Source organism: Nycticebus coucang, chromosome 2 (assembly GCF_027406575.1).
Source record: "Nycticebus coucang isolate mNycCou1 chromosome 2, mNycCou1.pri, whole genome shotgun sequence".
Taxonomy (NCBI): domain Eukaryota; kingdom Metazoa; phylum Chordata; class Mammalia; order Primates; family Lorisidae; genus Nycticebus; species Nycticebus coucang.
In genome coordinates this window covers 132,802,537-132,815,063 of record NC_069781.1, presented here as the reverse complement: position 1 = coordinate 132,815,063, position 12,527 = coordinate 132,802,537, and the positions used below count along the sequence as shown (strand labels likewise).

Genomic DNA, 12,527 nt, shown 5'->3' with positions numbered 1-12,527 from the left:
ATAAAAAGTTGCCCTTACACTACATACATTCAATTTAAATGACTGTCCTCTTTCTGGTGCTGAAACATCCCAGGGGAGAGCTGTTGAGTCTTTAAGACATCCTTTTTCTGAACACTGGGGGGACTCCCTGGCTCCTCAGGAGCTCTAGCCCCTGCCCACACCAGCAGCCCCTCCCTCTCCCTCAGGCTCCCAGGGCTGTGGGAAAAGTGGGGTGCTGCCTCCTCTTGCCTGTCACTAGCACAGGGCTGGCAGCTGCTCCAATATAGCCTTGGAAGCCTCTGCTGGCATCAGGAGCTGACTGTGTCCTCGGACCCTACAGGTGGCCACTCCCATACAGAGGATGGTCTCAGCCTTCCCCAGTGCCCTGGAGAGGGACTCCTGCAGTGTGGAGCCAAGAGGCCTTGTTGGGAGTTCCTTGTAGTGGGATGTGAGGGCCAGTTCCCCAAAAGTTGGGGAAAGAAGCTTTTTCAGTCACCTCACTAAAGAATATTCATTTATTTATAATTATTGCTAAGTAAATTTCTCTTTTAAACAGGAACATAAAAACACAGTAGGGCTTTGCACAAGTGGAATTTATAAACAGTTGTTTTGTACACACGTCAAAATAAGTTAGAATGGAATTCATCCAGGCGTTTCCAGGTCACCGAGAGGCTGCAGGCCCCTCTTGAGAAGGCTGGGGAGGGTGAGGGAGGACAGGGCCTTGCCGAGACACCCCAGCTCAAACTGTGAGTTGTGCTGTTCCTCTGAGCTTTGCCCAGGTCCAAGGCACGGGCAGGGGGGCGTTCAAGTATGGAGCCTTGCAGAGGGCAGTGCTGACGGCAGGGTGGGGGACGGAAGGGGAGCCCCTGCCCCAGGGGCTAGACCTTCTGCCTTAGTTTCCAGACTGAGGCCACTACACTGGCAGGGGAGAGGAGGTACAGGGTTCTTTTTGGTACCAGGGAAGAAAGACTTTGTGGGAAGAGGTAGTTTGAAGGGGATGATGCCTTCTGCTCAGCAGGAGAAAATGTCTTATACAGTGACGGGGTCACTGCCACCTGAGGGTTGTCATGGTGGGCACCTGGGAGGCCGAGGAGCCTTGGAGTCTAGGGAGCCACACTTGGGCCACATTGTCCACCCCTCAGTCCTGCACAGTCACCCTGAGGCCTGGCTTGGTCCTTCATCTAAGGATATAGCCCTGGGGGTTGCTGTTTCAAATTGGTTACCCCCTCCACAGCTGTGTCCCCCTCCTGGTTTTTGGGCTGAAGCTGGTGGCTTCATCTGCACCTTTGGGGATGGGTCTGCCTGCCCTTGTCCCCCAGAGTATCAGCAGGCAGGTGAGTGAGTGGGGGGCCTTTCGTTCCTGAACATGCTGTACCACTGCCCTGGGCCTGCTGTCCTTGGTGCTAGGGGCCAAAGCTGGTGTAAAGTACAGAGAGGACAGGCCAGCAGGGAGCCAGCTGGTGGTGGCACAGAGCTAGTCACTGCTGGAGGGGCCAGGCAGGGGTGGAGGACTGCCCAGCCTGCCAAGGCCTCTGGGCCAGGGCAGTGTCCTCACTGAGCCCAGTCAAGCTGCCGTAGACGGGGAGGCGCACAGCACATGAGAGCTTACGTTTGGAAAAAGAAAATGCATCTCCATCAAAAAAGATAATAGGTGACACAGAGTTGGAAAGGAAAAAAATAATAAATTACCTTCAAAATAGCCCTATTTGCTCAAACCCCCCGCCCCCCCCATGGTCTTCATCTTCGTTTTAAAATGTGTTGCTCTTTCCTGGCACCAGCTAACTCAGCTGCCCCATCCTGAAGATGGGCACTTCACTAGTAAGAAACCATTTCTGTCCCCCTCCTCCACAGGTGGTCCCTGGCCTCTCCTGAGGGCAGCTCCTCTTGGTTTGCTGGTGCCCTCACCCTGACCTGCCCCCTTGCCCCAGAGGCTCCTCTTGTTTTTGTCAGTGTGTGCCTGTTGCAAGGCATAGTCCTGCTGCGTGGCCGGGTCCTGATTAAGTGCTACAGCTCAGCACAGAACTGGATGGCATTTGTGGGAATCAACTTTAGGGATACCTGCTTCCAGACAGGGCTGTGGGACAGGGGCCTTCTGGGGGTTGGGAAAGTGTTAGCTAGGGGCTGGGCTTCCCCCACTGTCCAGCCAGCCAGGGGGGGCCACAGGCAGGCCAGGCTGAGGACAGCGTTGGGGGGCACCGGGAGGTAGAAGGCAGAGGGCCCTGCCTGGCTGTAATGGACAAGGTGGGGAAAGGGCCTGCGCCAGTGGGGTGGGCAGTGCTGACCAGCAGGGGAGCTCACACATCCCGAGGCAGGAGCTAGTCAAGGAGGAACAAGGTGGGGCTCAAGTGATCTTTTCCTCAGTGTTAGCCCCCTGAGCGGCTCTGCTGGGCCTGGAGAGCTCCCAGAGCCTGTGCCTTTGTGACCTGTCCCCAGGGGCCCGATCTATCCCACCCTCCTCTGGCAGCAAGCCAAGGAGAGCAGCCCAGGCCTCTGTGTTACCCTTCCCTGGCCAGGACGCCTAGGTCTGGGCCTGGCGCACAGGCAGCAGCACAGTCTACATTTGGTCTAAAGGTCCCTAGTGGTGCAAACGGCTTGGGTGGGCGGGCTGGGGCTAGGGCTGGGGCAGTAGCTTGTTTCTCAGAGGCAGGAGGTGCAGCCTGCAGCTGGGGCCCCACCCCCCTTGCTGGGTGGCCCAGCCGAGCTATAGCACGTTGTAGTAGGCCATCTCTTTCATGGCCTGTTCGGTGAGGACACTGGCCTCGGTGCTGCTGTCCACGCCAGCATAGGTGTAGGCGTTCTCCTCAAAGTCCTCCATCTCCTGCTGGCTGTCAAGCTCAGAGGGGTCAGTGCCCGTCAGCTCCAACATGGGGTCTGCAAAAGAGGGGTGCAGTTAGCCTGGGTGCTGTGGGAGGGGCAGGCCACACCCACACAGGCAGCAGATACCTCTTTAAAGAAAAGGTTTCCCAGTCATCCCTCCGGAGGGCTCTCAGCTGCCTCTCAGCCTTCCCTAGGCTGCCTGAGCCTGAGGCCTCTCAGGTGGGTCCTGGTCCTAAGTTGTAAGCTGCATTGGGGGTGGGGGTGGGGTCAGGTGCTCCGCCTGGTCAGGGCTCCAGAGGCCCCTCCCTGCAGTCAGGCCTTGAAGTTTTTATTTTTTTTATTTATTGAGACAGAGCCTCACTCAGTTACCCCGGGGTTGGGGTAGAGTGCTCTGGCGTCACAGCTCACAGCAATCTCAAACTCTTGGGCTCAAGAGATGCTCTTGCCTCAGCCTCCCTACAGGCACCTACCACAATGCCCAGTTGTGTTTAGAGGCAGGGTCTTGTTCTAGCTCAGGTGATCCACCTCAGCCTCTCAAAGTGCTAGGATTACAGGCGTGAGCCACCAAGCCTGGCCTTTTGAAGTCTTTTTGGGGTCACGCGTCTACTACCCTTAAGTCAATGAGCCCTGCTCATGCCTCTGCAGTGCTTCTCACAGTCCCCTGGCCACATGGAAACCTGACACACGACATCATGCCTCTGCACACAGTTGAGTTGGTGCCTGCTGCATGTTGGGCACTTATTTCCCATACCTCATCCCATTTGACCTCACAGCCCTCCAGCAGGCAGAAAGGCTGAGGTTCAGAGAGGCTGATCAGCCTGCTGAATGTCACCCAGTGAATGCTGCTGTGCTGAATTGCTGTGCTGCCCAGACTCACGGTACTGGCTGGAGCTTTTCCTCCTCAGATGTCCGGCCAGCATTCGTCAGCGCTTCTCCCCAGTACCCTCTCCCCAGCAATGCCCTTAGGCCTGGCTCTCCAAGGACAAACACACATCCAAGGTAAGTCCATAAGGACACAAGAGGCAAAAACTCTCAGAAGGTCTCTGGTACTTTTATTAAAATGAAACCTTATTACAAAGCTCTGGGGGCCCTGGGAGGCTGGTGGGCAGGTACTGTGGCTGACCCCCAAGGTACACTCTGTCCCTGTCCACAGAAGAGATATAGTTAACAGCACCCCTGTCCTCTACCTACTCCATGTCAGCATATTGCCCCAGCTGTGACAACCAAATATGTCTCAGTCATGAGCAAATGTTACCTGGGAGGCAAACTCACCCCTACTTGAGAACAACTGCTCTAAAGTTTGTCCCATCCCTTGCCAACTAGTGGTTTAGGAATAGGAAGGTGACCCAACCCTGGCCAGTGAATCATGAGGAAGGGCTGACTAGTAAGTGCTCAGGGTGTCCTCACTGGGTTAAAGCGCGAAGCGGACAGGCTCTTGGCTACTGAATGTGAGTAGGGAGCACATTGCCTTGATAGCCTTGGCAGCTATATTTTGTGACCATGAGGAAAAAATCACAGCTACTGCTGTGGACAGAGGAAGCCCCACCCAGATGTCATTGGTGAGGGTATTTCTCACTCTGTTCCTTCACTATTTAAGCCAGTCTGGATGGGCCTCTGCCACCTGTGCCCACAGTGTCCAATAAACTGTGCCAAATCTTACAGACTATGCTGTTTCTTTCTTAAATCCTAATGGCACAGCCTCATGCTACAAAAGTAAGTGAAATAAATCACCCTGAAGAAACTTCCACCAGTTTTTGGTCTTGTTTGGTTGGCCCCAATGAGTATTTTACATAAGACATTGGCCCACCTTTCCAGTGAGAGCTGCGTGGCTTACTAGTGTTGCCATCTGAAATGTATACTGCCCTACTCCTGCACAAGGTCCTATCTTGGGTTCTCTCAGACCAAATACAGTAGTGCTGACTGCCTTCCGCACTGACCAGCTGCTCCACTGACTGCCTCCTACAGTGACCACCTCCTATACCAACCACCTCCCTGCATTGATCATCTCCTCACACTAATTGGCTCCCCACACTGGCTGCCCCCTTGCACTGATCACCTCCCTGCACTGATGGCTTCCTCTACTGATTGCCTCCCTGCACTGACCATCTCTTCCACTGACCACCTCCTACATCAACTTCCTCTCCCATTGACCACCTTCACTCACTGCCTCCTACATCAACTGCCTCCTCCACTGACCACCTCCCTGCACTGACTTATCTCCTCTACTGACTGCCTCTCTGCACTGACCACCTCCTTAAGTCAACCTAGTTTTCTCATTCTTATTTTTTTCAGATAGAGTCTCTTTCTATCTCTAGGCTAGAGTGTCATGGTATCATAGCTCCCAGTAACCTCAAACTCTTAGGTTCAAGTGATCCTCCTGCCTCAGCCTCCTGAGTAGCTGAGACTACAGGCACCCACCACAATGCCCGACTAGTTTTTCTACTAGTTTTCAGCTTTTAGTAAAGACTGGCTCTCGCCCTTGCTCAGAGTGGTCTTGAACTCCTCAGCTCAAGGGATCCACTGGACTCAGCCTCCCAGTCCTGGGATTATAGGTGTGAGCCACCATACCCAGCCAAGTTGACCTAAATTTTATAGACTGGACGTGCACCACATGTACTACCAGTACAACAGGTCTAGTTCGCTATGTTGACCACCTCCCTATGCTGACCAGTTTGTTATAGTCCCTGGGGTGGTCACTTACAGAGGTCCTACCGTGTTCGAGAGGAGCCCCAGCCATCCCAGTGCCAATCACTGCTTCGCTCTGTCACCTGGTACAGGCAGGAAGAAAGCAAGTCTAAGCATGCCTGGTTACTGACCACATACAGAAAAAGCTTGTGCCTTAATGATCCCTGGAAACCAGGTGTATACAAAGACAGTCTTTTCTTTTCCCTCAAGGGGATTTTCTGGTAAGAACTGGAAAACCTGCTAGACAAATTCTAAGAAAGCTGTTAACATTGACAGTCTCTTGATGGCCCTGGTTATTTCCAAAATGGCAAGGTCTTTTCTGGCCCCTCCTGGTGGTTAAGCTATATGGCAGGTCCATGGGAGCAGCAGTCCTCAAAGTCTATTGCACTTGGAATTGCCCAAGGTACTTAAAAAAAAATCCTGATCCCAGATCACATTCAAATCTCTGGATTCCAGACCCAGGCATCAGTATTTCACAAATTCCTCAGTGACTGCCAAGGTGCAGCCAGTCCTCTGGAGTGGGCATCAAAGGCAGTCCAAGTGAGGTCCTGGGAACTTGTTGAAAACGCAAATTCTCGGAGCTCACCAAACTCTGGGGGTGGGGCCCAGTAAGGGCCCATAAGCCCTTTAGGAGGTTCTGAGGGCTACTCTAGTTCAATGCCTCTCAAACTTTACAAAGCAACAAATGACTTCAGGATCTTTTTGAAATGAAGATTCTGACTAAGCAGGTCTGGGATGGGGCTGAGAGGCTGCTTTTTTAGCAAGAACCCAGGTGATGCCCAAGATGCTGTCCCTCTACCACATTTTGAGTCTCAGGGCAGTCAAAAGGGTGCCCCTCTCCCAAAGACAAAAGTACAACTGAGACAACTGTTTGTGCCAGAGAATCCAGGCCATGCACTGGTCAGCTACTCCAAAGCCACAGTCAGGGTGGCCATGTCCCAGCACCTGGCTGGTTTCTAGTAGAGAAGCTCACATGGCAAGTCAGCTTGCCTGGGTCTCAGCTAGCATGTCTCAAGAGCACCAGAAACAGCTCGACATTATTAGTCGGGTGCTGTGGCAGGTGCCTGTAGTCATAGCTTCTTGGGAGTCTGAGGCAGGAAGATCGCCTGAGCCCAGGAGTTTGAGGTGGTTGTGAGCTATGGTGCCACAGTACTCTAGGAGACAGAGTGACACTGTCTCAAAAAAAAAAAAAAAAAGAAAGAAAGAAAAATAGCTCCAGACTGGAGAAAGAGCCTTCCTGAAGTGCTGTAGGTTTCCTTCCCTCCCCACAGTAGTCTGACATAAGAGCTTTTAATACTGGCCAGGGCTGGCAGGAGAGGCTATTGCTAACATTTGAAGATGTTTTATAGCAAACAGCCTCTGAAATTTCTGCCAGCTGCTGAGGTTTATAGGATCCTGTCTGGAAATTTTTCCCAGATCTTAGTGACAGGACCATCTGGCCCTCTCCTAACTGTGTGGACTACTGTCTCTCTGGTAGGCAATCTAAGGAGCATGACTGACTGTATTCCACTCTTTGCCTTGGTGGCTGGGGAGCTCAGCACTGTCCTCTGCATGTCCATCTGATCTCCCATGGTGTATTTGGAATGGCAACCTCACTGGGTTCTCCCTTATCTTTCCAGCTGCCATTTTTTTCCTTTTGATAGTTCCCTATACACTTATTTTCAGTGTTATCTCATGGTAATAAGAAAAAGGGTATGTCACCTGCTATGTGTTGTAATCTGAGTTACCTAACTTCCCATCCTTCAATTTCTGCACCTGTAAAATGGTGATGGTAACAGAGCTAACCTTGCTTTAAGGATCACATGAGTTAATAAAAGCCTGGCACACACAACTCCATACGTCTTATTTTTTTTCTTTTTTTTTTTTTCCCATACGTCTTAGTTGCAATTTTTATTATTGTATGTGAGCCCACTGAAGTCCTTTGAAGAAGACACAACCAGCCCATCATCATTGCCATGATGGCCTTCCAGGGCCACCCCTCTCCAGGTCCGGGCCCACCCCAGCACATCCCCAGCCTTGGCCAGCCTCCCCACTCCCTTAACCAGACAGGCAATTCCTGAGGGTGCCATGTTGGTAACAGTCCTCTGTCTGTTGCACATGGCCCACCCACCTTGGCTGTCCAGGCCGATGTCCATGACGCCATGCTTGACCTTCATGTGTCGGCTCAGGTTACCCTTGAGGTTGAACTTGCTGGAGCAGTAGGGGCACTTGAAGGGCTTGCTGCCTGCGTGCAGGTGCATGTGGCCCAGCAGGTTGTACATGCGGTTGAAGGACTTCCCACACACCTGAACACAGCAGCTGTGGTCAGCCTGCGCAAGGCCCACCTTCCCCAACTCCCTGCCACTCCAAGCCCCATGTTCTCACCATGGACAGCACTCCCCTTGTCCTTTTTAGTATGGCTCCAGAAGCAGAAAAACAAGTCACCCTATTGGCCACTGCTCTCAGCCCTGGGTCTCCCATTGCTCTGAAGCCCAGGCCCCGCCCTTTTTCTATGGCTGCTCCATGACCTTCACCCCCTCCCAGTTCTCAAGAAACACGTTCATAGCTTTTAGGACCTGAACCCCCACCTTCCTATCCTGAACTCCAAAGCCAGGCTAAGTTTCCCTAGCCAGGGCTCCCCTCGCCTGCACTAGCCAGGCCACCCGTGCAGAGGCCCAGTCTGGGGCTGCCAGCCAGGTACCTTGCACTTGAACGGCTTCACGGGTGAGTGCACGATCATGTGGGTCTTGAGGGTCTGCTTCTGCACGAAGGTCTTGAAGCAGATGTGGCACTGGTAGGGCCGGACACTGGTGTGGATCAGCATGTGCCGCTTCATGTTGGCCTGCAGGGTGAACTCCCGTCCACACACCTCACACTTGAACTCCTTCACGCCCTGTGTGTGGAGGGGGTGATGGTCAGGGCCACACAGGAGACATAGCCCCTAAGATGTCCCTTGGTGGGGGGTAGGGTAGGTGTCAGGGCAGGCGTGCACCTAGGTCTCCTCCAGCACCCTGAGGCCAATTTGTGCTAATCCATTCATTCAGCAACCATTTACCCAGCACTGCTACAAGCCGGCACCATGCCCAGTCACCAGGGCCTGTGGTCAAGGGGATGTAGTCTTTGGTGTCTGTGGGCTGTCTCATTAGATTGAGGATGAGTGTGTTATGTTGATCCTCATTCAGTGCTGTCTCCTGGGTGCTTTCTGGTTCACAGAACCCTTTGAGAATATAACTTAAAGCGATAGACACCCCAGGAAAAATGACACTCAGGTCTGTGTAGAATTTTAAAGGTTCTCAAACTCTTGGAGCCCATCCACTGAACCCCAAGAGAGCATTTTCCAAACCTCCCTGGTGATGAGAGCCACCTGTAGCTCTGGTCCCACACACAGCCCTCAGGCCCCCTTCCTAAGGGTCTAATCCAGCAGGGCTAAGAGTGGTCCAGGAATATTTAGCCTCAACAGAGTGCCCCCAGGGGATTCTCACCTCTGATGGATTTTGGGATACTCAGGCCCAGGAGACACAGACTCCAGGGGAAAACCCTTTGGTTTGGACTGTGAACATGCTCCCAGAGCAGGGTGCTGTGTACAGAGGGATCCAATTTACTGTCTATGGAGAAGTTAGGATCACACCTGGGAGCTGTTTTCTTTTTGCAGAGTAAGTAATTTAGTAGGAACCCAATGGGACAGCTGTGGTCATGGCTGCTGCCTCAGTTGCTTGTTTGGCAAAAAAAATTTTTTTTGAGACAGTCTCAAACTGTCGTCCCCGGGTAGAGTGCAGTGGTGTCACAGCTCACAGCAACCTCCAACTCTTGGGCTTAAGTGATTCTCTCGCCTCAGCCTCCCAAGTTGCTGGGATTACAGGCGCCTGCCACAACACCTGGCTATTTTTTGGTTGTAGTTGTCATTGTTGTTTGGCGGGCCCGGGCTGGATTTGAATCCACCAGCTCCGGTGTATGTGGCTGGTGCCCTAGCCACTTGAGCTACAGGTGCTGAGCCAAAACGTTTTTTTTTGAGACAGAGTCTCAAGCTGTCCCTGGGTAGAGTGCCATGGAGTCATAGCTCATAGCAACCTCCAACTTGGGCATAAGTGATTGTCTCAGTTTTTTTTTTTTTGTAGAGACAGAGTCTCACTGTACCGCCCTTGGGTAGAGTGCCATGGCGTCACACGGCTCACAGCAACCTCTAACTCCTGGGCTTCCGCGATTCTCTTGCCTCAGCCTCCCTAGTAGCTGGGACTACAGGGGCCCGCCACAATGCCCGGCTATTGATTGTCTCAGTTTTTTCTACTTTTTTTTTTAGTAGAGACAGGGTCTCGCTTTTGCTCAGGCTGGTCTCCAACTCCTGAGCTCAAGCAATCCACCCGCCTCAGCCCCTCATAGTGCTAAGATTACAGGCATGAGCCACCGCGCCCAGCTACAAGTTTTTAATTAATTAATTAACTTAGTTTTAGAAAAAGGGTCTTGCTCTGTCACCCAGGCCGGAGTACAGTGGCATCATAATAGCTCAGTGCAAGCTTGAACTCCTGGGCTCCAGTAAAGCTCCTGCCTCAGCCTCCCAAGTAGCTAAGACTACAGGTGTGTCTATACTTGGCTAACTTATTTTATTTAGTTTTGGTAGAGTTCGTAGTAGCTGCCTAAAATGTCATGTTAAGAAGGATTCTGGGCTTGGCACCTGTAGCTCAAGAGGCTAAGGCACCAGCCACATACATCAGATCTGGCTTGAATCCAGCTTGGGCCTGCCAAACAACAATGACAACTACAACCAAAAAAAAAAAACCCAAACAAACAGTAGCCGGGGGTTGTGGTGGGCACCTGTAGTCCCAGCTACTTGGGAGGCTGAGGCAAGAGAATAGCTTAAGCCCAGGAGTTGGAGGTTGCTGTGAGCTGTAATGCCACAGCACTCTACCCAGGGCGACAGCTTGAGGCTGTCTCAAAAAGAAGAAGGATTCTGAAATTGAATCTGGGCTTGGCAGTAAAACCATATGATTGATTGTTAATGTCTGCCAAGGATGAGGCAGAGTGGAGGGTGATAGTATGTCACATAGAAATATATATAGCATATATCTGCCCAGGCTGGTCTCAAACTCCTAGCCTCAAGCGTCTTCCTGTGTTGGCCTTCTAGTGCTGAGATACCTGACCAGTGTTATAATTTAATAGCTCCTGTGCTCTATTTCTCTTAGCTGAGGGCTACGTCTCGCCTTTGTACTCATTTAGCTTGTTGTAGTTGTGTGTGACCACAAGGGGGAGGAGTCTGCTCAAGTGTTAAGTGCACCAGGTGTGCACTGCACAAACTTAGGCTCATGATAGGCATGTTTTCAGTTTTATTAGTCTTTGATTTTTGCTTTTAGCTTTCCTTTGCAGTATTATTTTATCTTTTAACACCCTGTGGAATTGTAAGGATTTTTTAGTTTGATAGTAAAGGAGAAAGATGGCAAATACATATTTTTATATAGCATACATGCTATCACCCTCCACTCTCATCCTTGGCAGACATTAACAATCAATCATATGGTTTTACTGCTGAGCCCAGATTCAGTTTCAGAATCCTTTTTAACATGACTTTTTAGGCAGCTACTATACCACCAGCTGACCAGAAGAGCCCCTGCAATTAAGCCTATAAAATTATTGGGTTCTTGGCCCCATAGACGGTGCCCTCCCTCCTCCAATGTAGCTTTCATGGGTTAACCTGGTTGGATTATGGTCAAAACCATGGCGTAGCCAGAGTGGGATTGTGAGACTTGAGAGGCCTCATTTTACCAGCCCAAATGTAAGGGCCTCTTGGAGGAGATGTTGGTTGAAGGCAGCGGGGGAAAAAGCAAGGGGAGAAGGGCCCAGAGGCACCATGGATTGGAACAGTGCTGCCCAGTCTTCTGCCTCACAAACTACTTGCCTTGCTTACCACATTCTAAAACCATGTGTACTTCCTCTAAAAATTTTTTTCCTTTTTTGACTGAATAACAGAAATTTATTTTCTCGTAGTTCTGGAGCCTGGAAGTCCATGAACAAGGAGCTGGCAGTTTAGTTTATCCTGAGGCTGCTGCTCGTGACTTACAGATGACCACCTTCCTGTTGTATGTTCGCAAGTCTTTTCTTCTGCGCCCAGGCATTCTGCTCTCTTTCCCTTCTTATAAGGCAGCGGTTCTCAATCTGTGGTTCGAGACCCACAGGAACTGTATTAAAGGGCATTAGGAAGGTTGAGAACCACCATTATAAGGACTTCAGTCCTAATAGATTAGGGGCCTATTCTTATAACCTTATTTCACTTTCAATACTTCTTTAAAGGCCTTGCCCTCAAATGCAGTCACACTGGGAATTAATGCTTTAACATATGAATCAAGGGCAGAGGGATGTGACACGATTCTGTCCATTGCAAATACAGTCAATCTTTTTTTTTTTTTTTTTGAGGCAGAGTTTCACTTTGCCACCCTTGGTAGAGTGCTGTGCATCACACAGCTTACAACAACCTCCAGCTCCTGGGCTTAGAATTTTTTTCCTTTTATCTACTCCCTTTTTAAAATTAAATATATTGACCAAGCACAGTGGTTCACCCCTGTAATTCCAGCACTCTGGTAGGCCAAAGTGGGAGGATCCCCTTAGCTCAGGACTTTGAGACCAGCCTGGATAAGAGCTAGACCCTGTCTCTACCTAAAATAAAAGAACTAGCAGGGCTGGCTTGGCGCTGGTAAGTCAGTGAGTAGGGCACCAGCCACATACACCGAGCTACTCAGAAGGCTGAGGCAAGAGAATCGCTTAAGCCCAAGAGTTTGAGGTTGTTGTGTGCTGTGACGCCACAGCACTCTACCGAGGGTGACACAATGAAACTCTGTCTCAAAAAAACAAACAAACAAAAAAAACTAGTGGGGCATGGTGGTGAGTGCCTATAGTCCCAGCTACTCAGGAGGCCCGGGTAGGAGGACTGCTTGAGCCCAGGAGTCTGAGGTTGCTGTGAGGTATAACACCACTGCACTCTACCAAGGGTGAGAAAGTGAGACTTTGTCTCAAAAAAGAAATAAATACAAAATAATAATTTAAAAAAAAGTTCTCATGGGTGGCACCTGTGGCTCAAGGAG

The 12,527-nt window shown here is 51.0% G+C and overlaps 1 protein-coding gene and 1 non-coding gene across 10 annotated transcripts in view; both read right to left on the bottom strand.

The window, feature by feature from the left end:
* Window positions 1-476: 476 nt before the first annotated feature.
* The window catches only part of ZNF710 (zinc finger protein 710), a 79,895-nt gene continuing 67,844 nt past the window's right edge, over window positions 477-12,527 (bottom strand). For 5 of the 9 annotated variants that reach the window (XM_053581895.1, XM_053581893.1, XM_053581890.1 and 2 more), the window contains 2 exons: window positions 8,162-8,353; window positions 2,715-7,766 (listed from right to left, as the gene is read on the bottom strand). In XM_053581895.1, coding sequence (XP_053437870.1) covers window positions 7,359-7,766; window positions 8,162-8,353 — 600 coding nt within the window. In that variant the 3' untranslated portion in view covers window positions 2,715-7,358. Of the gene's footprint in view, window positions 7,767-8,161; window positions 8,354-12,527 lie in introns of all 9 variants that reach the window. The other 4 variants (XM_053581892.1, XM_053581889.1, XM_053581891.1 and 1 more) reach the window with 4 other exon arrangements.
* On the bottom strand, window positions 5,691-5,753 carry LOC128580130 (U7 small nuclear RNA). The gene has a single exon (XR_008378467.1). It is a non-coding gene; the product is annotated as a U7 small nuclear RNA (small nuclear RNA).